The sequence below is a fragment of the Mangifera indica genome, chromosome 12 (assembly GCF_011075055.1).
Source record: "Mangifera indica cultivar Alphonso chromosome 12, CATAS_Mindica_2.1, whole genome shotgun sequence".
Lineage (NCBI taxonomy): Eukaryota > Viridiplantae > Streptophyta > Magnoliopsida > Sapindales > Anacardiaceae > Mangifera > Mangifera indica.
In genome coordinates, this window is record NC_058148.1 from 12,081,441 (window position 1) to 12,108,688 (window position 27,248).

Sequence of the window (27,248 nt, forward strand, 5' to 3'; positions counted from 1 at the left end):
GGTGTTAGTAAGTTATGTTAGATTGTATCTTGTCTTCTTTAGTGTCATTTAACAAACTTATGAGTTTTGTTATCTCGTAAGTATTGCAAGGCTCAAAGGCACACCCAAGGCCATAGCTTATGTCTTGATAGGTCTTTAACACAATGATCTATGTGCTTTGTGGGTCGGTTTCCCATATTATCTATATTTTTATTTTTTAAAAATTTTACATTATTCATTATATAATCTTTTTAAATTTAGTAACCAATGACTTTTTTGTATTTTTAATTTTTTTTTTTTTTTTTTGGGTGGTGTTGGGTGCCTTACCCACAAGCCCCCAACATAGCTAGCAAAATTGTGGACAACTCAACCTCTTGACAATTCTAGTTGAGGGCATTTATTCATAAAGTCATTAACTAACATATTGTATTTTTTAAATAAATTTTTTTTCTCTAGAAATAGAATAAGGTACAAGTTTCTATAATTACTTCAATGAATTTAATATATAATTCCTCAATAATTAGTTTTTTTCGTAGATTTGTTACAAGATGAAGAGAAGAATTTATTGTTGTCATTTTGCATAAGTCTTATGGACTTCTACTTCAAACTTTGTTGGTAATGTACTTGAAAATTATATAATGTGACTATTATGTTGCATGACAATAAAATGTTTTTGGATATTGAGAACTCATCACTTAGAAAAAGTATAGCATTTGTAGAGGATGATTTAGAGAAGAAATCTATGTAGAGATCATTATTGTAGTAAGACGACATCCAAAGTGCACTACAAGAAATTGAGAGAGAACATAACTACTTTCATGACATAAATGATGTAAAGAATGATATGATACAACTTTGTGATTGATGATAATATTCTTTTGAAAACTTGTACAAATAAGACTCAAACCTCAAATGGTGAAAAAAGTTAAGTTATAAATTATATTGTTTCCATATCTACATCTATGACATTATAAAAGCTATTTTGTAGAGGTGAAAAAGAATGAGGAATCTTGGTAATATCATGGTTGGCAACAAGAAGAAATTGCAAATTAAAAATGTTAAGAGAGTTTGTCTTAGGTCTCATGATGTTGTTGTTAAGACTCTTCATTATATGAGATATGTTTCAAGCTTTAACAACAATATATTTAATTACTTTGATTGAGTTAGCTTCTTGTGGGTATACATATATTGGATGAAATGATTAGCGCTAGGTGTTTATGAGTGATAGGAAAGATGATCAATAATCACTTGTACATGATATTCAAATGAAAAAGTTTTGGGATTTTTTCGTTCTAAAAATTATAAATTATAAAAATTGATTTACTAGTTTATTGAAATTTGGACTCCGAACAGATCAAATATATTTATGTGTTCTTGTTTGCTTTTTGTGTGTGCTCAATTATTAGTGGGTTTAACTTCTCTACAAGTATCTCAATTTGTTATCACAAGAGGAATAATGTTATGTATATATATTTTTAAATACACAATTAGTTATATAGATGATGTGTTATCATATAATTGAGTGATTTTAAATTAAAAGTAAAATAATATCAAATCATATAATGACATATCATCGATATATTCAATTGTGTATTTAAATATATATGTACATATGGTTTTATTTGTTACTGAATTTGACCTTCTGGACTCCTGGTAGGTCATATAGTTGGAAATTTCAATTCAAAGTAAACAGAAATTTAAGGAATATATGGATTATCTAGACGAATATCGATTCAAAGTAAACGGCAGTTTCATGCTCTGAACATAACATCAGTCCAAGCCGAGGAAATAAAATGAAAACATCTAAACCAACTTGAAAAATTACAAAGACTTGCCCCAGTAAACAAGGCAAGCACGTACATATAAATAGCTTGGCTGCACATAGATGCCACCCACGCATATTGCAAAGAACTATAACTATGGCGCCCTTTAAGAAAACTTGCTTTCTCTTTGCCTTGTTTTTCTTTCTTTATGCAAATAGCATTCTTTCCCAACAAATCACTGGTAGCCCGTTTGGATTCATTCAAAACCTGCAAGGATGCCACAAGGGTCAGAATGTCAGCGGCCTGCACGATCTCAAGAAATACCTTGAGAAATTCGGATACTTGAACCAAAACCATAGCAATGATGATGATGAGTTCGACGACCTTTTGGAGGCTGCAGTTAAAAAATACCAGCGGAATTATCATTTGAATATCACCGGAAGCCTGGATTCTGACACGGTGAATCAAATGATGAAACCCAGATGCGGCGTTGCAGATTTTGTGAATGGCACAAAGCAGCGAAGCCACCACAAACACAGTCACAACACCAGATTCCACACGGTTGGTCACTATAAATTCTTCCCCGGGTCAAGTCGATGGCCCCAATCCCAGCTCACTTATCGCTTCGATTCCAGCGTGCCAGTGCCCGCCTCGCTAAACTTGAACTCCGTCATTCGACAAGCTTTCCAAAGATGGGCTCAAGTCAGCCATTTCACTTTCCAGGAAGTTCCTGCGAATTCGAACGCGAATATTGTGATTGGTTTCCACCGCGGTAGCCATGGAGACGGTGCCCCATTCGATGGCCCTCGTGGGGTTTTAGCTCATGCGAATCCACCGACCGCAGGAAACTGCCACTTTGATGCAGAAGAAACATGGAGTATTAATCCTGGACAAACTGAGTTAGACTTGGAATCGGTTGCCGTGCACGAAATCGGACACTTGCTCGGGCTTGATCATGAGCCGGGGAAACCAGAGGCAATTATGTTTCCAACTTTTAGCTACGGGAGGATTAAAAGAGACTTGAATGCTGATGATATTCAAGGCATACAAGTGCTCTATGGTTTGCAGTAACTTCAATATGTTCTCTCAAGCCTGTATTTGATCAAGCAAATAAGTTTTCAGAATAAAGCGCCTTTCGGTTTTGGTGATAATAATAAAGTTCAGGCTTTGTCTTTGTATGAGGGCTATATTTTCAGGAAAATTTTTGAAGTTTTCACTAGATTAATTCTACAATTCTACAGTTTATTTAGCTAGTACAATGCGTACCAAATGCAAAATAATTACTTGTAAAGATATCTCGTAAGATGAAAGGAAAATGGATTTTACATTTTTCGAATAAGTTGCCAAGCGTCTGCTTCTATATTTTTGGAAATTTGTAAATAAACCAAAAACCATGAAAATACAATATGATGCCATATTCTTATTTCAACATTAAATTAATAAAGTCTTGAATAGACGAAAACCAATCCAAGGTTAATCCAAGTTTCTATGTAATAGATTTGGTTAGATATGGTAACTCAAATTCAAGAATGTGTGTTTTAGATGAAAATCGGGTGTTGTAATATCAAAAAAAAAATGTTTCAATGAGATTAACGGGCATTCTAGACATTAGAACAAGTCAAAATAAGTTTATTTAATCAGTTATTCATGTGATTTTATAACATTTTAATTGTTTTAATTCAAAACGAATCAATTTTATTTACAATAGACATTTTATCAAATAAATCTATTATAAATATAAATCCTACCCATCAAAAGTCATTTCAAAAGTTGAGAGAGAGTTACTTGAGTGGTTTGGATTTTGAGTTACACACTAAATATTCAAGAGGGCCAATGATCTCTTGTATTCTCCTTGTAATTATTTTTTTTTGCATAAAATAGAGAAAATCAAATATTAACTGTTTATTTGCAAAGTCTATGTGTTTGCATTATTCTTAATTACAATAAAGTGCGTGAGAGTTAAATCATGTCGACGTGGAAAATCAAATAATACAATAATATAAATAGTTTTAACTACATTTTGAAAAATTGATAGTTAATGGTGTTTATGACTTAAGTTCGATTGTGTTGTGTCTTATTTGACATGGTCCAACAAATTCATGGGTCTTATTACCTCGTAAGTATTGCTAGGCTTGAAGGTACAACCCAAGCCCCATGTTATATCTTGATAGACCTTTATCAAGATAATTTATGCGTTTTGTAGGTCGATTTCCCATAATATGTATATTTTTATTTTTATTTTAATTTTAAATTATTCATTGTACAATCTTTCTAAGTTTATTAACCAATGGTTCTTTTTCATTTTTACTCTTTTTTTTTTTTTTGTGGGTGGTGCTGGGCACCTTACCCACAAGCCCCTGCAGTGACTAGTAAAATTGTGGACAACACAACCTCTTGACAATTTTAGTTGAGAGCATTTATTCACTAAAGTCATTGACTAACATATTGTTTTTTTTAAATGAATTTGTTTTTACTAAAGATAGAATTAAATACGAGTTTTTATGATTACTTCAATGAGTTTATCAAATAGTTCATAAATAGTTGGTTATTTATGTAGATTTGTTAAAAAATGAAGAGAATAATTTATTATTGTCATTTTGCATAAGTCCTATGGACTTCTACTTCAAACTTTGTTGGTAGTCTTTTTTAAAATTATATAATGGATTATCATGTTACATGACAATAAGATGTTTCCGGATACTGAGAACTCGTCACTTAGAAAAGTGCAATACTCGTGGAGGATTTTAAATCTAGGTAGAACTTAAGAGAGAGATAATGATTCTAGAGAAGAGATCTATGTATAGAGTTAGAGATTATAAATACAAAAATTGTTATTATTGTGATAAGAAGACATATCCAAAGTGCACTACAAGAAGTTGAGAGAGAATATGACTACTTTGAAGATGTAAATGATGTGAAGAATGATGCAATATAAGTTTGTGATTGATGTTGATATTCTTTTGACAACTTGTGCAAATAAAACTCGAATCTTGAAAGATGAAAAAAATTAGGTTTTAAATTATATTGCTTCCATATCCACATCTATAATATATATAAAAGCTACTTTGTAGAGTTAAAAAAGAATGAAGAATCTTGGTGATATCATGGTCAACAACAAGAAGAAATTGCAAATTAAAAGTGTTAAGAGAGTTTGCCTTAGATCTCACAATGGTGTTGTTGGGACTCTTCATCATATGAGATATGTTTTGAGTTTTAACTACAATATATTTAATTCCTTTGAGTGAGTTAGCTTCTTATGGGTATACATATATTGGATGAAATGATTGGCACTAAGTGTTCGTGAATAATAGGAAAGATGATCAATAATCACTTGTACATGGCTGATGGAGGCTAAATTCCTAAGAAGATTGAATATGCATTCTAGTTCTTGTAAGAAAGTTAAGAAGATCGATAAACGAATCAATTTTATAAATGTTATTAAAATATTTGAAGATTCACGTTAAAAATGGATTTGTTGACATTGTGCCTTGAATCTTTATTCTCATATAGTTTGTTTTCTTAATTTGCAAGAGGTATTTCCATTATAAATATATTTATTTCATATTATTTGTTTACTAGATTCATATGTCGTTTATCTTCTAAATGAATTGTTCAATTTTTTCAGTACGTTTATTCCAAAAGAGTGAGAGACATTCATAAATGCTACTAGCCTATTATAAAGGTGTAACAAGACTTTTTCGGATTAAGTGTTATTAAAAAGTTTTGTGATTTTTTTCATTCTAAAAATAATATAATTATAAAGATTGATTTATTAGTGTATTGAAATTTGGACTCCAAACAAATCAAGTTTGTTTGTGTGTTTTTTTTGTGTTTGCTCTATTATTAGTGGGTTTAACCTCTCTACAAATGTCTCAATTTGTTATTACAAGATAAACAATGTTATGTGCACATATTTTTAAATACATAATTTGATACACAGATGATCTATTATCATATGATTGAAGTAATTTTAAATTAAAAATAAAATAATATTTAATCATATAAAAAAGATATTTAATCATATAATGATATATTATTACTATATTCAATTGTATATTCTAATACATATATACACATAGTTTTATTTGTTTCTGAATTTGACCTTCTGGACTCCTGGTAGGTCACATAGTTGGAAATTTCAATTCAAAGTAAACCGCAATTCAAGGTATATATGGATTATATAGATGTATATCAATTCAAAGTAAACATCAGTTTAATGCTCCAAAGGAAAAAAAAAATCTGTTCACATATCATCAGTCCAACCCGCGGAATTAAAATGAAAACATCTAAACCAACTTGAAAAATTGCAAAGACTTGCCCCAGTAAACAAGGCAAGCACGTACATATAAATAGCTTGGCTGCACATAGATGCCACCCACACATATTGCAAAGAACTATAACTATGGCGCCCTTTAAGAAAACTTGCTTTCTCTTTGCCTTGTTTTTCTTTCTTTATGCAAATAGCATTCTTTCCCAACAAATCACTGGTGCCCCGTTTGGATTCATTCAAAACCTGCGAGGATGCCACAAGGGTCAGAATGTCAGCGGCCTGCACGATCTCAAGAAATACCTTGAGAAATTCGGATACTTGAACCAAAACCATAGCAATGATGATGATGAGTTCGACGACCTTTTGGAGGCTGCAGTTAAAAAATACCAGCGGAATTATCATTTGAATATCACCGGAAGCCTGGATTCTGACACGGTGAATCAAATGATGAAACCCAGATGCGGCGTTGCAGATTTTGTGAATGGCACAAAGCAGCGAAGCCACCACAAACACAGTCACAACACCAGATTCCACACGGTTGGTCACTATAAATTCTTTTCCGGGCCAAGGCGATGGCCCCAATCCCAGCTCACTTATCGCTTCGATTCCAGCGTGCCAGTGCCCGCCTCGCTAAACTTGAACTCCGTCATTCGACAAGCTTTCCAAAGATGGGCTCAAGTCAGCCATTTCACTTTCCAGGAAGTTCCTGCGAATTCGAATGCCAATATTGTGATTGGTTTCCACCGCGGTAGCCATGGAGACGGTGCCCCATTCGATGGCCCTCGTGGGGTTTTAGCTCATGCGAATCCACCGACCGCAGGAAACTGCCACTTTGATGCAGAAGAAACATGGAGTATTAATCCTGGACAAACTGAGTTAGACTTGGAATCGGTTGCCGTGCACGAAATCGGACACTTGCTCGGGCTTGATCATGAGCCGGGGAAACCAGAGGCAATTATGTATCCAACTTTTAGCTACGGGAGGATCAAAAGAGACTTGAATGCTGATGATATTCAAGGCATACAAGTGCTCTATGGTTTGCAGTAACTTCAATATGTTCTCTCAAGCCTGTATTTGATCAAGCAAATAAGTTTTCAGAATAAACAGCCTTCCAGTTTTGGTGATAATAACAAAGTGCAGGCTTTGTCTTTGTAAAAGGGCTATATTTTCAGGAAAATTTTTGAAGTTTCCATTTTCTCTACGGTATTCACTAGATTAATTCTACAATTCTACAGTTTATTTAGCTAGTACAATGCGTACCAAATGCAAAATAATTACTTGGAAAGATATCTCGTAAGATGAAAGGAAAATGGATTTTACATTTTTCGAATAAGTTACCAAGCGTCTGCTTCTATATTTTTGGAAATTTATAAATAAACCAAAAACCATGAAAATACAATATGATGCCATATACTTATTTCAACATTCAATTAATAAAGTCTTGAATAGACGAAAACCAATCCAAGGTTAATCCAAGTTTCTATGTAATAGATTTTGTTTGGTATGATAACTCAAATTCAAGAATGTGTGTTTTAGATGACAATCGAGAGTTGTAGCATAAAAAAAGGTGTGCCGACGAGATTGATAATCATCCTAGGCATTGTAACAAATCAAAACAAGTTTATTCAACTAGTTGTTCATGTGATTTCATAACGTTTTGATTATTTCAATTCAAAATGAGTCAATTTCATCTAGAACAGGCATTTTATCAAATGAATCGATTATAAATATAAATTCTAACATTCAGAAAGTCATTTCAAAGTTGAGAGGGAGTTACTTGAGTGGTTAGGCTCATAGATATCAGTATCCTATAATACATTATATATATCATATGATATGATACAGATGAAAAATGATATATATTACGAGATGTATCGTAATTAATACAATACAGTAGACATATCATAGAATACAATACGTGCTACCAATATGAATTGATACACTTTTTTAAAGAAAATAATGATATAGTAAAAGTAAATAAGTGAAATTTTAAATTTTTATAGATATTCATAATATTTTCTAAAATAATAAATTTTTATTTTTTTATTTTTTTATTTTTAAAATATTGTATCATATAATACAATACAATATTTGATATATAATACATAAAATTAAATTTTTGATATACGATTTAACTACCATAGCCACAGTTTTAAGTTACACATTTGATATTCAAGAGGGCTAATGATCTCTTGCACTCTCCTTGTAATTAAATTTCAGTATAGTGAAATTTTCCATCATCTGTCCATGTCAAGTTCTTTTGTTCTTTTCTTTTTCTGCTCCTGTTGTGGATTGTTTGTTTTTATTACAAATTACTTGGATTTCCATATAACAACTGGTCTGAGCGCTGAGGTCTAACGGTGTCTACAACAACATCATCAATTATAACTAAAATTTAGAAGTATGATGGTACAACTAACTAATTTGCAGTTTGGCAAACTAGAAAGATTGTAGTGTTGCCCAAGAAAGGTCCTAAGAAGGCGTTGCATGGAAAAGCAAGATATAACTATAAGAATATGGACGATGATGAATAGAATGACAAGGATGAACAAGCTCTTCAATCAATTAAAGGGAAATTAAAATTTTTACCCTCATTTGGATCCATATATATATTTATATTATACTTTTTATACTCTAAACATTTTTACCATTTTATAAGATAGGATGTCTAAATTGTCTTTATTTTCAACCTTGAGAAACCAAAACTAAAGTTTACGTGAGCTTGCAGGGAATAATTTGTAGAAGCATAGAGGGAATAACTTTAAAAATTGCATAATCTTGCAGGGAATAACTTGACTTGCAGAGAAGAGATAATGCAATGATTTGTGCAATAGTACTCACGTGAAGATATATTCATCTTTAGCACATCTATCTTAAACATACCATAAAAGAGAGATCTATACTTTATACAAAAAAAATTCAGTGAGCAATGAGCGGACGAAACTTGTTAGATTTGCAGAGACAAAATAACGGTAGGACAACGGTAAGTTTTTTTATAAAACAGAAGCATAAATATATTGTATCGTAATAAAATTAATTCAATTTAAATTCTGTTTAAATTAATTTAATTTAATTATATCAAAATTTAATTAAGTAAATCAAAATATTATCAAATACAACAATTTTAATAATATTGTTAATTAGTCAATTGTTGTAATTTTAAAAATAAAAAAAATATTAAGAAACTGATTTTAGTCGGAAAAATTATTTTGGGAAGGGAATTCCAACCCTTAATGTAAATTAAAAGGGGGTTTGGCGCAAGAGGTTTGAAATTATAGGGGTCAGTGTTGCCAACCCCTGCTTAGAAACAAGGGGTGGGAACCCTTTTTTAAAGCCAACCCCTTTTTTAGGGGGTTGGCGCAAGGGGTTAGTTTTGCCAACCCTTGCTTAGAAAAAAGGGGTGGGGACCCTTTTTTTTTAAATTATAGGGGTTGGCGGAAAAAATGAGTTGGTTTTTAAAAAAATTTAGGGTTGACGCTAACCCCTTAATTTTTATAAAAAAGGGTTAGCGATAACCCTTTTATTTTTCATTAAACCATAATTTTTTATTTTGATTTAATTTATTTATATTTAAATAAATATATATTTTTTGTTGAGGATAAATATTTATATTATTATACATATATAATTTTTTATACAAAGGGGTTGGCAACAACCCCTTCAATTACATTAAAGGTGAATATATTTTTTTCATTCAATTCCCAAGCCAAAATCAATTTTCTAACATTTTTTTTATTTTTAAAATTGTAACAATAGGCTAATTAATAATATTGTAAAAATTACTATTTCACAAATCAGTGCATTATTTATCATCTACAAGTTAAGTTATTCCCTCCAAGCTTTTGAAAATTTGAAAATTATTCTCTACAAGCTCACGTGAATATCCAATTTATTTTTGTTTTGATTCTTGGGATATATGTATTGATGTATTATTTGCATATTCAATACCAAGTATCTATATATATTCTCTCTCTATAGTGCATTAAAAGTAAGTAATATTATAAACTTTGTTTTGGTTTTCAAGGTTGAAGATAAAGGTAATGTAGACATTTTATCATATGAAATAGTAAAAATGTTTAGAGTATAAAAAGTGTGATATAAATATATACGTGGGTCCAAATGAGGGTAAAAATTTCAATATCTCTCAATTCAATCAGCTTTGAGTACAACAGTACACAAAGAAATTATCGAGGAAAAGACTTGTCATTTAGCTCCATTTAAGATTTAGTTAGGCTCTTTCACTTGAGTTCAATATAAATACCTCTTTAATAATTTTGTTCATCCTATCAATAATATTATTTATCTGTCAACAATTTATTTATTTTATCAGTAATATTATTAATTTCATCTCTAATTAATTCAAATAAACTTAAGTTTGAATTTGAACTCACTATTTAAACTTGAATCAACTCTTATTCAAACTCAGCCAACTTAAATCCAACCCAACTGATATTATTCCTAGTTTATTGATAGAATTAACGGTATTACAATCTAATGAATGTTATAATGCACGTTACAAATTGAGACTTACTGCACATTATAAATTGCTACTAAGTTTGCATCACAAAACTTCACACTTCTGTTTAACTCTTCCTTGTTTAAAATTAATTGCAACTGCGACTAATTACTTCAACTTTCTTCAATGTTCAAGAGTAACTGTAACTTTAAGTAGCAACTAGAACTAGTGATTAACTACTTCAACACTTATTACAATTAATGACTATATGCTTGAACCCTTCTCTATTTTCTTCTTAACATTGACCACAGATATGTTCTGTTCCATTAATGGTATTGATTATTTGACGTAAACTATTTAATTACTTTTCAAATTCCCAGTCTACTTTAAGACAGGAGAAGGTCGAAAGTGATTGAATTAATGGTCCATCTTTGTTGGGCCAAAATGACTGAATATGTGCATTTTTTTATGGTGCCTGGTTACACTCATGATTTCCGAAGACTTGTTACTTATCAAATTCCAAGTCTGTTTGACCTTACTTGAGCCATATATGTCTTTCTGCAAAGTAGATTCTAAGCTCATGCCAGCCTTGGACTGTTATCTGTTTGCAAAATAAACATAGGAAAAATCTTCAATGAAATATGTGTGTGTACACACACACACAGACACACGCATGCGTTTAATGCATACAAATTACATCAACACTCATTTCTACAGATTGTGAAATGGCTTGTATCCTTTAGCAGTAAAAGATTTAATCAAAGGAAATTTTTCATTAATTGCAGCAAAAATTTTAATACAGTACAAAAGTAATGGAACCACCCTTAAGCCCCAGGAATCCTTAACGTTTCACATTCTGCATTAACTTTCACTACTCAAAATGGACACAAAAACCCTGCTCATAAACTTAGTTCTAAGCTGCAGGGAAGGAATAGTAGACAGGGTGGCAGCTTCGTACCTTTGATAAAGCTGTATCTGCAATGTGAATCAATCTCTTCACTCTAATAGATAATTCTTGAGGTAGTTACTTGCTTAAGAATTCCATGTTCGTCGGCAACAAAAGTATAGTTCTGTCAATCACTAACAGGTTTCTTTTGGAGTCCCTCAATCGCCTTTTTCCACTGCCACGCCCTCTGTTTTGCGTCTTCAAATAACATGACCTTCTTTGGCTGAAACATTACATAACCATAAATCAGAAACAAAACGCACAGACAAAGATACACACATGCAACTCTAGTAGAGGAGAGCAATAGCATAAATCAATAACTTCTATTTAATATTTGTGTAATTACAAGTAGCATCAAGCATTATGCAATTCCAAACTTTAAAATTCATGTGATGAAGGAAAGTTCCTCAACAAACCTAGGGTATCAATATGTTTCACCACAAGGAAACTTCAAACAATTTGATGAAACTAACTTCAAAGGTATGAAACCAGAAAGATTTTAGCAGGAAAAAGGATAATACCGTGCAAATCTTGAACTGTGAAGGACTTGTCACTTGGATGTTGAGTTCATTTGAATTGTCGGACCAAATAATGTTTCCCTTTACCACCAGCTTTGAAGGGTCCACATATATCAATTTTGGCTTGTTGGTAAGAATAAGCTGAACCTTCTTACTTGTTAGTTTCTGTAATTTCTTCACCATTGAGATCATGAGAACAGATTCACCTGGATCCAAAAATTGTTGCCTGTTTTCATGATTAATAGACAAATCAATATATATTTTGCATGTCTGGCCAACCAATATATTAAGAACAGAACAGATCATCTCCAGCAGTTTGCAACTAAAAGAGTTTGCACACAAAAGAATCACCAATTAGACATGGAAAAGTTGTTTCAAATACCATTTTGAATCAAAGGAGTCAATTGAAGCAAGCCGAGTTATGTGAGATGTATCAGATGATGATGAGGCACCGCCACTTCCATCATTTGCTTTTGCTGAACCATCCCCAATATGAGAAGGGTTCCATGAAGAATCATTAGTGTCATCACAATCACCTGATTGAACCTGAAAGATAAAAAGGAAAGATTAAATAATATCAGAACTGTTACTAATAAGCAACACCAAGGATGCACGTAAATTTTCAATAACAATTTAAATCAAACCACATGGTAAACTCAATAGAAATTTTACCATGGGTTCTAAAGCAAGCTTTGGAGGTTTTAGCCCCCTTATATTCTTCCAGTCAACTCCCTTGAAGAAAGGATGCATTTTCAGGATAGCATAACCATCGGGGCCAGCACCCGGTCTTCTGCTTGGGTCTATATCCTGTGTCACAATTAAGCAGCAATCATGATAGACATTTTATCAGTACAGATCAAGATTTTTCAAGGAAAGAGTATTATATGACACCAATATGTGTTTCCCTTGGTCAATTTCTTATCATGTGTAAGCGTGTCTGTGCTAGTGAGTGTGTGCATGTGTGCGTGCAGTCTAATTAATGTTTAATACACAAGCAATACAGAGTCCACAGGAAAATGCGAAATTCCATAAAATCATCATGAGTTTCAGCACTCAATGTTTAGGCCAATGACTCTTTAATAAGAAATACCAAAACTAAATTATGTTATGAACTCAGTTTCTGGGTTCATGCTGCATAATACCTTTTGTTTCTGTCAAAATCTATACCTGTTTCAGAGACCACAAATTGTTGGCTTCAATAAAAAAAGATACCAAATGATATTTATTGGCACTATCAAATTTATATAGTTTGGAGAGCTATTACTAATCAGTATCAGATATTTTACCATATTTTATGGCCTATTTGATGCTTCAAGGGCAAAGTTAGGGAATCACTTATAACTTCACTCAGTAAGTCATCAAGAAAATGATAAAGAAGCTATTGAAAGACATAGATATCAATAAAATATACACCTTTATCCAATAAATAAACTGTATATATAATTTGGAGGCATCAATTTATGGTTTTACAAGCGATTATGTTTGCTTTGATGTAGTGTTACTTTTATCTTGACAATTCTTATTAGAAGTTTAAATTCAACAAGCATGCCAATTTTTAGAAGACTGAAATTGGTCCAAAGGGGTAACAGGTCACATATTAGTGTAAATAGATATATTATCCAGTAATCTGGATAGATTTCAAAGCATATGTGATTTCATTAAGTAAGGAAGACAAGATATTAAGTCTTGGACAACCAAATCATCCTGATTAAGGAAAAAAAGCACGCAATCATAATGATATGGTGGATGAAGCTGTGAAAAGCATTATCATGCTCAAACGATCAACTAGTTTTATATGCAGAATAACAAATCTGCTTCTAACTCATGTAATTCAATTTAACAAAACAAACAGCCAAAATGAACAGGTAAAATCAAACAGTTCATAAGCAAGAAAACAAAAGCACACATATTTACAGCTAATGCAAATGTGCAGAAAAGTTCAAAGCATACCAATAATCTATCAATGAGATCTCTAGCTTCACTTGAAAAATAATTTGGGAACCTTATATCCCTAGCTATAATTCTTTGAAATATAAGCCATTCACTTGCATCTTTGAAAGGCGAAGTTCCTGAAAGCATTTGGTACAAGGTGCAGCCAAGAGCCCAAAGGTCATTTCTGTTTAAATATGTTCAAGAAAACGAAAGTGTTATCTAATGTAAACAAGAAATAGTTAAAAATGAAATTAATAGATAAGTTAAACCGTGAGAGCCATCTACTCCACTTAGTATATAAATTCACTCATGCCATTATTACAACTTGATTCCATTATTACTTTTACTCAGCTTCCCTACCTCCTAGCTCGTCCAATTAAAATAAAATAATAAAAAAATCCCTTACCCAACAGTTGCAGGAGAGGAGTTAAGAACTTCTGGAGGGACATATGCAGCTGTGCCCACAAAAGTGCATGCCTTATCATCTGCACAGGGCATGAAGGAGAAAAATCTTAACCTAATGTTCAAAATATTGTGAAAAAATATTCAGCATGATAGATTTTCAGATATTACCAGAGGCTGCATTAGGCAGGACTGTAATTCGGCTATCCTGCATGGGCTTTACACTACCAAAATCAGCAATTTTAATATGTCCTTCCTTTGTAAGTAGTAAGTTCTCCGGCTGCCATTTAATAACGTTAGCAATTTTTAAAAGCAAACAGAAAAGTGATCATATGCAGAGAAATTACCTTAATATCTCGATGTATCAGTCCCATACCATGTATATATTCAAGGGCATCTACGACTTCAACAGCATAGAAACGAGCCTCGTCCTCTGACAAACGACCTTTCTGCATATCAGAAATAAAGTCTTAGTAGATACTGTACAAGTGAAAAGCTAGCCAGAAAGAAACCACATATTGGAAGTATATAACAAAGTTTTTAACTGAAGAATATTATTGATACCAAGCATTTTCAGGTTCATGAAAAAAAATAAAAGAGAAAGAAGGAAAGAAAAAGAAAATAGAACAATATCACATCATCGCAAAAAAATTGAAATTAATGTAGAAAAGAACAAAACTGATTGGTAAAATCATGTAAACATATATTAAAAATAGATTTACTGAAATGAAAATTTAAAATTGATTATTAAGAATGGTAAAAGTGGAAACATATATTATCATCATAGATGTACTGAAAATCTTAAAAAATGAAAAATTTAAAAATAGAATGTTCACTATATTTATAAACAATTGAAGAAATAATAAAGTCCTCGGATAAAATGCAGTCACATGCTTCCGTAAAACATTGCTACATTGAACTTCCAGAAAAATTAGAGATTATTTTATAATGATATGTAAAAGAGAAACTGAGTTTTCGGTATTAACTTACTCTAGTTATTTGGTCAAAAAGTTCTCCACCTTCACAGGATTCAAGTGCCATGTCTTCAAAACATAATCAAACAAACCAATGTCATATGATAAACCAATCATGACATACCCGCAAGGCAGGGAGAGATACTAATAGGACAAATTGAAAATTACATCAAGAATAAAAACAGAAATTTGAAAATTTTATATTAATTATACTTACAAAGTGAAAAAGTGTCTTGGAATGTGAAAAATAGACGCACAACTCCAGGATGGTCCAATTGATCAAGTACAATTCGTTCCAACTTCACATATGCTGTTTTATTTTCTTTGGTGATAAATTTTTTGTCCATAATCTTTAAGGCATATACAGTCCCTGAATCTTTTTTCTTTGCCCGTACAACCTGATTCCATTATGATATGATATTTAGAGAAAACCAAAGATAAATAGCAATAAGGGTGCCTTTGGTTTAGAGGAATTAGAAATTACTTCGGTAATTTATATTTTATTACTGAAATTAATTATTATTCATACAAAATAATTATTTTAGACATAACAATTACCTAAACACGGTATTAATTTATACACATTAATCTTGAAAGTAATTTATCTTTGTGGTAATATTCCAATTTTGATCATAAAAGATTACCCGAACCAAATGCACCCTAAGTAATACAAAAAGAGGAACTCCACAGGTACACATGCTACATATAATTTAACAAGCTAATATAGAATTTGTACACAAATGCAAGGCCCTGAAATTATGTCAGTGTTATAATGCTTCATTCAACATTTAAAAACTATAGTGTATATGGAAAAGCAAAATCAATGTAAAAATTCAAAGTCCTTCAACTCCTTTAATATCAGAGCAAGGAGGCAAAAAGATATACAAGGCAACAAAGCCATTTCTCTATAAATTACAAGAATGTATAACATCACAGCTTAAATTGCATAAATTGAGTTCCCTAACCAATGGCATTTTCCATGCATCCAATAAGTCCACACTAAAACTAAATGAATAATAACCTTACAAACAAATAAAAGCACTTCTTATTGAGCACAAGGTAAGAATTATTACCCTAAACAGCAAAAATTCATCTTCACAATAACCGTGTTAATAATTTTTATATGTTAACAAATCTACATTAAAAACCGTTCATCATCAATGAAGTTCTCCATGAATGATACATTAAAACTTCATCTCAAAATATGAAATTGTTTCTGAAGAATTAGCATTTTTTTTCACTTAATCAATCTCACTTTCAGACATTCAAATGGAAAAATTGTAAGTGTCTTTCTCAATCCTTCATCATCAATGATGTTATCAGCAGAACAAAAAACCTTGCAGAGGAAAAAATTATACATATTCGTACCAACTAGAGTGTTCCAAGGACCCCACCATGAACTCGACTTAAAGAAACTATGCATTGCTTCATTCTACAATTTTCAGTTGTTAAATTCATTTCTCTGAAATTAGCCATACTCAATGCCAACTGGAATAAATAAAAAATTGTTAGAAGTTCCATACAATATTGTAAAATCTCCAAAAAGACCTTAAAAAGATAGATTTGGTACCTGAGATCAAAATTTTTAAATAAAATTATATTCTGATCCCATTTTTAAAAAAAAAAAAAAAAACACAGAGGCTATCAGAATCTAATACAACGACAGAGCACTAGGTTGAACATCCAAACTTTGTTTTCTTCAATCAGCACCAGGATTTTAATAACCAAACAAAGAAAAACTCAAAACTCATATTCCCTTACACCCTCCATTGGCGCCTCAAATTAATTAAACTGTCCTCTACTCATATCCAATTCAAAATCATATGCTCTCACAGTCTGTACATACATAGCTGCTGTTATGTCAGGGGCTGATATTACAGATAAAGTCATTGCACAAGTATATCCACTTAATCATCAAAACCATAATTTGCCAATAATTAAAAAAATATGTTGCAGAAAGAACAACAATATATATCATAAGCTTGTATCATCTAAATGTAGATTCACTAAGTAAACAACACATTGGCTATAATTATCCACAGAAATAGAACAATCCAACCCACCAATCTATAATCAAACCAGAAAAAACCACACATGAAGATAATGAAGCAAATAAATTAACAAAACCAAAACCGATGGCACAACCAGCTAAACCAAAAACAAGGAAAAAAAAATGTAATAGTAATAAAACTCCAAAAAAAAAAAACCCACCAAAGCCAACATAACAAAGAACAAAAACAATGGAAACCCACCCAAAAAAGAGAGAAAAATATCAACCTTTGAATAAGAACCAACACCATAGATCTTTCCAAGCTCAAAATCCTGAATAGTACAATTCTCCTGAGGAGCCCTAAATGCAAAGCTCTTAGATCTCTGAACATTTTCGCAATTTGTTGAATTATTGCCCTCAATTCTAAGCTTCGAATCAAAATCTTTCTCCATTGCCAACATTTCTCTCTCAAAAAAAAAAGGGAAAAATCTTCTCTCTACATATTAATAATGAAAAAAAAAAAAACTTTATCTCTCAAAACAAATAAAGAAGGGAACTTTGTTTGTGTCTTGGGAGAATAATATTTAGTCAAAGGAAACAGAAAGAAGAGGGCGTTGGATCAGAGAGAGAGAGAGAGTGAGTGTTAATATGCTCTGATAAAGAAAAGTGAATGATTCTCTTGCATCAGTATATATATGTATGTATATAGGTATATGTGTATACATGAAGAGGTGAATCAGCTTTAAGCTTTGGTTTTGGAAAACTATTCAAAACCCCAGAAAGTGAAAAGCAAAGGAAAAAAAGATAATGAAATTGAAATGCATGAATAAATGAATGAATGGAGAAAGAGAAATAAAGTTCAAAGGAGAAGAGCAAGGTATGGGGATTGAAGAGAAGAGACGGAGAAGGCAAAGGAGAAGGAGAAGGAGAAGGAGATTATGAGAGAACGGATGAGGAGAGACAGCACATGGGATTGAATGATGGAGATCATTCTCTTCTCTTTCTTTTGTCTATGCGAATTTACTCTTTCTCATTAAACACCCATTGTTAAAATCAAAATGCATTTGTAAATTTATACTATTTGATACATCCAATTCTCTCTTATTTATTATTAATACTGTAAATGCAAATCCTATGAGTAAATAATTTGGCAGGCCCAAGAAAGTGGTGGGATATTATTTTATTTTAATTAAAAATTAATTATATAATTTAATTAAAGGTTAATTATTTAAAATAATATTATATTTTTTTTTTATACATAATTTAAAGATACAAATGATATATTATTATATAATTTGATATTACTTTATTTTTAATTTAAAATCATTTAATTATATTATGATATATTATTTACATATCTAAATTATATATATAAAAAAATATACACATAATTTTATTAAATTATTTATACAAATAAATAACTCATGTGTTATTATTTATATTTTCATTATCAGCTTAGTCATCATCCATTTTGACATATGCTTTTTAATTTATTTGGTGACACTTGGATGTCAAATAACCTTTTTTTTTTTATATGCTGAATAATATTATTAATTCTACAAAATGTATTTTTGGTAACAGATTATAATTCACCGGACAAACAAAAAGTTATTAAGTATTTTTTTTTATAAGCAATCATATACAAAATATATTTTATATAAACCCATCTAAAAATGAAGAAATATCATAAATATTGTACTAATTACATATTTTTACTCAAATTTTAAAATATTTTATAAATTTCTTCTCCAATTTTATATATAAATATATTTGACTTCAGCAATGAAAAAAATAAATCATTTAGTTGCCATCAACTTCCATGCAAATGTATTAATTTATAATTTCATGTGACATTAGTTTAATTATTTTTTTAATGGAATAAAAGCAACTAGTTTCTGTTTTTTTTTTTTTTTTTCTAATTAGGATGGTGGGACATTATATTTGCTTTATGAGTTTATATATATATATATATTATCCAAAGGGGCAACATCCTTAGGAAGTATTTACATGATACTTTCAAATAATATATATTTACGTGTTTAAATAATTTTAAATTGATAATAAAATATTATTTAATTATATAATAATATATTATTTATATATATAATTATATATTAAAAATATATATTTATAATATTATTATTTAATAGAAAATATCCTTTTAATGAATTATAAATATATGAAATATGTATTTGAAATATATTAAGAAAAAGTATTAATAAAGAAAAAGAGTGTTAATGGCTGACCATCCACCATGTAAAGTGGACACTTGTTCAGCTGGGGCGGATTTGCCAAGTCAAAAGCAGAATAAAAATTCCGTGCAACTAGAGGCTGAAACGTGTCAACCATAAATACTTTCACGTAAAAATTAACGATGTGCAGCATTTAGTGTATTATTTATACATAAAATATAACAAATTATCATATAATTAAATATTATTTTATTTTAATTTAAAATTATTTAATTATATAATAATATTTTATTATTTATAAAAATAATTTTATCAAATAATAATTGATATTAACATGTCTTTCTATTATTGATAAATTAATAATAATTTATAATTAATAAAAAGGTAGTGTTATAGATACATAATTTTTGTAAATAATTTTATATATAAATAATAGTGTATCATTATATGATTAGATTATTGAAAATAAAAACTAAAATAATACTCAATTATATAATATATAAAAGTTTTATTGTTAATATATAGTTTTAATATATAGTTTTATTTTCAATTTAAAATTAATCAATCATATGATAATATATCATTATTTATACATATAATACTATTTATTTATAGTATGGTTTTAGAAATTTTATTTATAATTAAAAATATAAATTATATTAAAATAAATAAAACTCTTAAAAATATATTTTTATAGCAGGTATCACCATTATATAAGTTACAAAATGCTAAAGACAAAGTTGGATTAGATAAATAAAAAAATCTGGCTTAAAAAGGAAGAAAACAATGTTGTCAATTATAAAAGTTCAATGAACCTATATAGATGCTTTAAGCCATAGTCTATATTTCGATTTCTCCTAAAAAGTTGCATTCAATTCGTGGGACAAACCAGCTTTGTTTCATACCAACACCAACTAAATTTATTATGGGGTTATATTTTATCATCAAAAATGTTTTTTAATGTGGTAATATAATATCATAACTCAATTTTTAGATTTGAACGTAAAGGATTCGAACTTTTTGAAGGAAAAAAATGAATCTCCAACTCTCTTATAACTGAATCGTTTTTTAAAGTATCTAAAATGCGAAAAAAGAAAATGGTTAATCTATCTATATTCCAATAATATAAAATGTTAGAAAATATAAAAACGAGTGGTGGAGAAACTTGAAAAAAATGATCAAACTTTATGTCGTGAAAATACATTCCTTAAATTGTTATATACTCATTATTTGTAGTTTTGGATTGTACAATAAAATCGCATGTCATCATCGGATCATCGGAGGTAGAGGAAAATATAGTAAAAGGAGGTTGTTAATCGAAACTAAGATAATTACTTGAGAAGAAAAAAAAAACTCTAAAAGAAAATTTATTACTTTTCAAATCTTGTGTAACAAAAATAGTTAGATTTTTAAATTTAAGAGAAAAATATGATAAATTTTTAATTTGATTAATATTTTTATTAAATAACAATTTTATCTCTAATAATAATTAATAAACAAATGAATATTTATGTTTTTTTAAATTATTAGGCAAAATTTTGAAAAAAAAAAGTAATTTTAAGGTAAAAATAAATTCTTTAATGGTAATAATTGTTGATTGAGATAGATGGTGAGGTTGGCAAATCATGTCATATAAAAGTGGTCCATAAGATTTTGGGCTTGATGGGTATTAGAATAAACTTAATAAAATAATGGGTCCAAACAGGACAACGATAATCTTAAATATTATATACAAATATAAGAATGTACCCATGCATTGGATTGGATAAGCCTCTCTGTCCGTCCCCCCTTATCGTTAGTTTTCCTCTCTTTCAATATAATACACGCACGTGGAGAAGACAACAAACAATTACATAAAAATCAGACACAGTTTTCGTGTCCCCGGCGAAATACAATCATTTATATTCTCACATTTGCCCTGTAAATAAGTACAAAGGAAGTTGCCTATGGGACCAACTTGTGAAAAAGTAAAAATTCGAGTCCTGGAAAAATATCTTTCAAAAGGATTGTTTTTTGATGTAATACAAAAACCATTACATAAAACCACATAAATAAAAATATGCTCTTATTTGTAGGAATTTGCTTTAGGATATCAATAATATTTAATTAAATATTTAAATAATATGATATTATAAATTAAATAATGTTAAATTAAATATATAATAATATTTAATCATATAATTTATTTAAAATATTAAGATGATTCAATTTTAAACTAAAAATATATATAATTTAAAAGAATAATATTATGTATATATATTTTTAATATATAATTTATATACATAAATAATATGATATTATATAATTGAATATTATTTTAATTTTAATTTAAAATTATTTAATTATATAATAATATATTATTTATATTCAAAAATTATATAAATACATATAATTTTATTAAATATGAAATATTTCTTCTTCATTAGTCATTCCAAAGTATCAAACCCATCATTACAGCTCAACAGGAGATCGAAAAGATAAACAAAACCTACATTTTTTCATATTTCAACAAGACGGGGAAAAGAGAACGCCTGCCAACTAATGTACATCTTATCCCATTACATGTAATTGTAATACAAGAGCCTACTACAGAAACAGGGACAAATTTTACTCTAAGAGAATGGAGAGGGTAACCTGCTATTGAACTGTATTTATGCTATAAATCCCAGCCATCCTTCCGACCGTTAAATTCCCATTTCCGGCTGGCCAAGCTTCCATACATCTCCGAAAATTTCAGGAGGCATTTGCTTCTTTTATGGTAATGTACTTGTGTATTTTTACTAATTGCTGCACCGGAGAATTTTGATGTATCGATTGCCCATGCTGGTCTTACATATTCAACAGTCTTCGAAGTGCTTGCATTCGCGTATAAATAATTCAGTAACACATCCTCACAGTTGAAGTACTTGTCTACCAGTTCTCTTCCAGCCTTGGCTTCCTCAGACCAGTACCGCTTAAATGCCAGTTGATTATCGATGAAAGCAGCCCCAGTAAGGATCATATTGTACCCTTTTAGCCTTCTTGCATATTTCTCGCCCTTATACTTCAATGGAGTTCCATTGACCAGGCGGGGGTAGAACCCCACTATCCTTTCTGGATGTTGGCGCCATACCTGAAAACCCCGCTCAACATCATCGCAAGACATCATAATATCATCATCAAGCTCAAGGACGGCTCGAGTCTTTATTAAAGGATCCATCTTAAACCGATTATTCAAAGAATTTTGATCCTCAACTCTAATCCTCACAGGCACTGCCGAGTCCAAATCACTTAATTTTGGAGGTACCCCTTTGTTCCACACTACAACTATCTCTTTCACCGATGAGCATCTCGAGTAATGCTTCACGTACATTTTCAAATTCCAGAGACGAGCATCGTATGTCATTGTTAACAATGTGAACTGCGAATAATGACCCTTCCACATGTAAGCTTCGTGTGCACCATTCCCTCCGTAGATGTACTTAACCGCTGTGCACATCAGTGCAACTCCAGATACAAACATCACTGTCAGAACAAATCTTCCAGAACTCGTATTTGGTTTTATCCTGCCCTGAAGAATCGAAGCTGATCGGTTCAAGCGGCTACACAACCGTCTGACCTTTGAACTAAAAAAACCTTCTTTTTCCCAATCAAAGAAAGAATCACTTCTCTTCCCCGCGTATTGTGCACACCAGTTGAGTGGAATTACGCACTTGACAGCTCCAAGTAACACACCTAATAAGATGCCAAGTGTAGCAACCGCTGCCATAGAAGACCAGCCAAGAAGAAACCGATGAATCGAGTCTCCTGAAAGGACTCGATCTCCATCGATAAACCCAATCCACTCACCAGAACTTAACTGCTGCACATCAAGGTGATGGTAGCGAGCACTATTCCAACTGTTTCGACCCTTATATGTCTGCTCTGAGATGAAGGGAACTTCAACTTCTTTGTATGCATCCTTGGTAAGAACTTCCACCTTAAAGATACGCACTCGTCGCCCATATGATTCACCACAATCTTGACCAATGCGATGAAGATTTCCATTATACAAAATTGGCCTGCCTCCATTTCGTGCCCCCAAATCCTTTTCAACATTATAGATAGGGTTATTCTTATGTGGCTTCCAAGGGCCAAAAGGTGTGTCGCTATACCAAAGTTCCAGTTGTCCATTCTTCTTGACTCCAAAACCACTATGATCAGATGCAAAGAGCCAATACATTCCATCATGATTAACTAGAACGGGGTCAACAAGGGGCTTCTTCATAATAATCCTGTCCAGTTTCCACTCCAAAGGAAAGTCAATTGCTCGATAAAGACGAAGTTCCCTTTTTGCACTGCTCTCAGGCATCATGTATATCTGTAAGAAAGCAGAAAATGAAGGATCAACACATTTTGCCTGATATTTTTCTTTCCCCCTTAAAAGAGGTCCCTAAACAATATAGTTTGAAAAGAACACTGTAGGGTGAGAAACCAGATTCCCCATTTCAGTAAACAGTCTGGCTGAATATCAGAATGGTACAGCATTGAACTTTTACTTTCTTTGTAACATTTTTTTATCCTCTTTCCGAATCATTTAACCGTTATATAAGAATTAGACAATTTTTTATGATCATTTTAGTATAGGAGATTGGTTGCTTACTTGGCCGAGGTATTCAAACACGTATGGATAAGAGAGGTGCCAATCCTCATCCAAAGCTATGCCTAGTTGCTCCCATGTTGCTCCCTTGTCGACACTTCTTGCAACTCCAATATCCCCTTGCATTGTAATGGAATTCTTGGTTTCATAGAATAGGTAAAGAACATCTCCCTGAATCATAACATCGGTAGAAATTAACATAAGGATCAACTTATAATCAAAGTTAACACAGTATAAGGATTTAACATCTTTGGACAGTAAACTTGCCAGTTTACAACAGAAAATGAATTTTGTCAAAAACTAATTCCATTAACAGAGTTCCTTAAAAGTTTCCTGCAATGTGTTCTTGTCATGTCAAGCAATTATATTAAGAGATTTTATTTGCATGTAAAATAAGCAATACTATTCAAAAGAACGAGGTTATTTGTGTAGTTAAAACTGTTTTATTCACTACAAAACATTATCATAATTTCCATTGACTCAACAAGAAGCTCACAACTAGAATTGAATTCTCAGGGTAAAAACACTGGCAAATTGAAGGTTTTAACAAGTGGAAATCACCATCTTGCTCCAGAAACAGAGCATGTAACCCTTCTAACTCTATATTTCAAAACTAAGGAGCATCAAATCCCTAGCATCATTATTTTCACATATAATATTACAAAATCCATGTTTCTTCACAAGACTAATATCCACAAGAATCAATCACCGATGATCAGAGCAAACATTCAGAAACTACAGAACAGTTTGCAATAAACAGGAATCAAGACAAAAATATGGAGATATATACAGATAAAGAGACAAGATTCTTCATGTGGTTTCATTAACAAACACCAAATGTCTACGTATATTTAGAACATATCTTGAGGCTAGACAGAGCCAACTTGGTTTTGGGACTTGGACTTGGAAGCAACACAATTCTTGATTCCGTGACTCCAGGTAATCAAGGTTGCATTACAAGTGTATACAAGAATCAACTTCTCCAACTCACCACATAAATAATTATTATATACATCAAATTTTCAATCCAAGAAATAATTATATATATCAAATTTTGTATCCAAGAAATCCAATTAGACCTTTTTTGAAATGATCTTATATCACCAGTAACTGGAATTTAAATGCACTAAGATATATCAGATCCTTTCCTCTACACGACCGGGATTTCAATTTTGGTAACTTGTGCAAAGACAAGTGATTCTATAAACCAACCAACATGTGGTCTGATTTGCTTGCTGCTGAACCCAAATACCCAGTCAACATGCATAAACAAAAATAAGTTAAGTGAATCAAACTAACTATTCTGCAAAATTTGAATTTTTTTTGAAAACTTTTAATGTAATAAAAGTATTTCAAGTCTTGTCAACCCAAAGAAATCATCCTACTACTTTCCATAGGACCTTTTAAGTCTAGTACATGAAAAGCGAACATGAAAACTCTTTATATAAAAGCTCCAATACAAGTCAATGTTAATCCTTAAAGTTCCCCCCTCAAATCCTAAAAAATCACTTGGCATGGTGACCGCATCTCAACCAAACAACAATATAACTGATTTTTTCCAAGAGTACTCAGAAAATCATAAACAGCTTCCGAAATCACATATTCACAACTTCAGAAACAAAGCATCATCGTCTACTACACTGGATCCTCAACACAATAGACGGATCAATCTCTCTGTTCCACAACTCAAACAGTTGCAAAGGAGGCCAAAATGTTATAGGCAAAGAAGAACTAAAAATTACTCTAGAAAAAAAGTATTATGCCTCAACCAATTAACAAAGTAAAATTCTTGGATTAAGGTTTAGTGGAAAAAAAATGGTCAAATCAACTATAATACATGTGTGTGTATATATATATGATATATACACTCAAACATCAGAAAGGGCCTGCCAAACAGAAGATAAGTAGTAAGAAAAATGAAAAACTAAGAAGAAGTAGAAAAATTCAAAAACAAAGAACATTAAGTTGATAAATTAATACCTGAACATATAAAAACGGATCAGCAACAAAATTACTAGGAAAACCAGAAGCAGAAACAGAACCACATGTCACAACTGGATTAGCCACTGGCCACGCCGCACTATGATTCCTCCATAAATTCTCCTGCACAAATTTCCACTCACCATAACTCAGAGTCCCCAAAATCAGTTACCCGCATAAAAATAGTATTAAAAAAACCATTAAAAAAGCTAATCTTTTCCCATATTTCAGCCCGTATAGAAAAATAAACTCACTGTTTCAATAGGTTTGAGAGAGAAGGGAGAGTGGCCATAGAAAACACCAATGGCCCAAGAGCCTTCACTGTCTTCTCTACAACCAAAAGGCTGCATCAGTCCAGTACTTTCATAGGGCTTCTTCACAAGAAGCCACCCATAAAGCAACCCCACGAATCCGTACACAATAAAATACCAAACAAGGAACACAAATGCAGAAGAAGAAAACATAAACCTTGCACGCCCAACATGTCCATGATTATTAACATGCTTCCTTCTCCATCTACACCAGCAACTACACCCACTTCCATTCCCCCCACCACCACCGCCGCCGTCAATGCCACCATCCGCGCCACCGCCCACAACTACTTGTCCAGAACCCATGCTATATAAACCTTATATTTTCACCCACATTTGCTCCCCACTCTGAAAAAATCTTTTATTTAACTTATCTATATTTAAAAAAAAAACATAACGTACCATCAACCCCGTGGTGTTTCTAGTTTACAAAAAGTGATAAGAAGGAGGCTCAAACTCAATGAAACGACTCTCTTTCTCTCTGTGGCTCTATCTGTTTGTGTTTTGATTTAATCTAAATATATAAAATTTCCCCTTTTCTTTTCTCTGTGTTGTGTTAACGGGACGATGATATTGAGCCCTGCGCTGAGGGGGAGCAGGAGGTCTGGTTTTGTATGGAAACTGAAGAGCGAATTATTGTTTTTTATTTTTTATTTCAGTTTGATTATTTGCTTGATAGCGTACAAGCAGTTGTGTGGAGTTCTACGTATTCGCTCCAAATGGCTGCCACGTCTTATTTTAGGAGTGTGACGTGGCACGAAGCAATTTAGGGACGAATTCCTCCGGACTTTTCATAATGAACAGAAGATTACCCATAGATTAATTAAAATTATTGTTATATTTAATAAATATAAGTAAGATTTAAAAAATTATTATATTTAGTTAGATGTTATAAAAAAATATTAAGATATTATTCT

The 27,248-nt window shown here is 31.3% G+C and overlaps 4 protein-coding genes across 4 annotated transcripts; 2 read left to right on the forward strand and 2 right to left on the reverse strand.

Moving 5' to 3' along the window:
* The first annotated feature begins 1,876 nt into the window (after positions 1 to 1,876).
* LOC123193676 (metalloendoproteinase 3-MMP-like) lies at positions 1,877 to 3,024 on the forward strand. Its single transcript, XM_044606739.1, has one exon. The coding sequence runs from the start codon at positions 1,899 to 1,901 to the stop codon at positions 2,811 to 2,813; it is 915 nt and encodes a 304-aa protein (XP_044462674.1). The 5' UTR covers positions 1,877 to 1,898; the 3' UTR covers positions 2,814 to 3,024.
* A 3,107-nt stretch (positions 3,025 to 6,131) lies between these two features.
* LOC123193662 (metalloendoproteinase 2-MMP-like) lies at positions 6,132 to 7,160 on the forward strand. The gene has a single exon (XM_044606725.1). The coding sequence runs from the start codon at positions 6,145 to 6,147 to the stop codon at positions 7,057 to 7,059; it is 915 nt and encodes a 304-aa protein (XP_044462660.1). The 5' UTR covers positions 6,132 to 6,144; the 3' UTR covers positions 7,060 to 7,160.
* A 4,061-nt stretch (positions 7,161 to 11,221) lies between these two features.
* On the reverse strand, positions 11,222 to 18,245 carry LOC123193105 (3-phosphoinositide-dependent protein kinase 2). Its single transcript, XM_044605892.1, has 11 exons — positions 17,518 to 18,245; positions 15,458 to 15,638; positions 15,257 to 15,309; positions 14,614 to 14,715; positions 14,438 to 14,546; positions 14,271 to 14,349; positions 13,883 to 14,048; positions 12,605 to 12,739; positions 12,315 to 12,478; positions 11,936 to 12,158; positions 11,222 to 11,637 (listed from the first exon to the last, which is right to left on the reverse strand). The coding sequence occupies exons 1-11, from the start codon at positions 17,689 to 17,691 to the stop codon at positions 11,542 to 11,544; spliced, it is 1,482 nt and encodes a 493-aa protein (XP_044461827.1). The 5' UTR covers positions 17,692 to 18,245; the 3' UTR covers positions 11,222 to 11,541.
* Positions 18,246 to 21,898: 3,653 nt separating this feature from the next.
* LOC123193075 (glucosamine inositolphosphorylceramide transferase 1) lies at positions 21,899 to 26,991 on the reverse strand. The gene is made up of 5 exons (XM_044605862.1): positions 26,275 to 26,991; positions 26,021 to 26,143; positions 24,044 to 24,211; positions 22,057 to 23,761; positions 21,899 to 22,005 (listed from the first exon to the last, which is right to left on the reverse strand). Exons 1-4 carry the CDS (start codon positions 26,635 to 26,637, stop codon positions 22,079 to 22,081), a joined length of 2,337 nt encoding a protein of 778 aa, XP_044461797.1. The 5' UTR covers positions 26,638 to 26,991; the 3' UTR covers positions 21,899 to 22,005; positions 22,057 to 22,078.
* Positions 26,992 to 27,248: the final 257 nt, after the last annotated feature.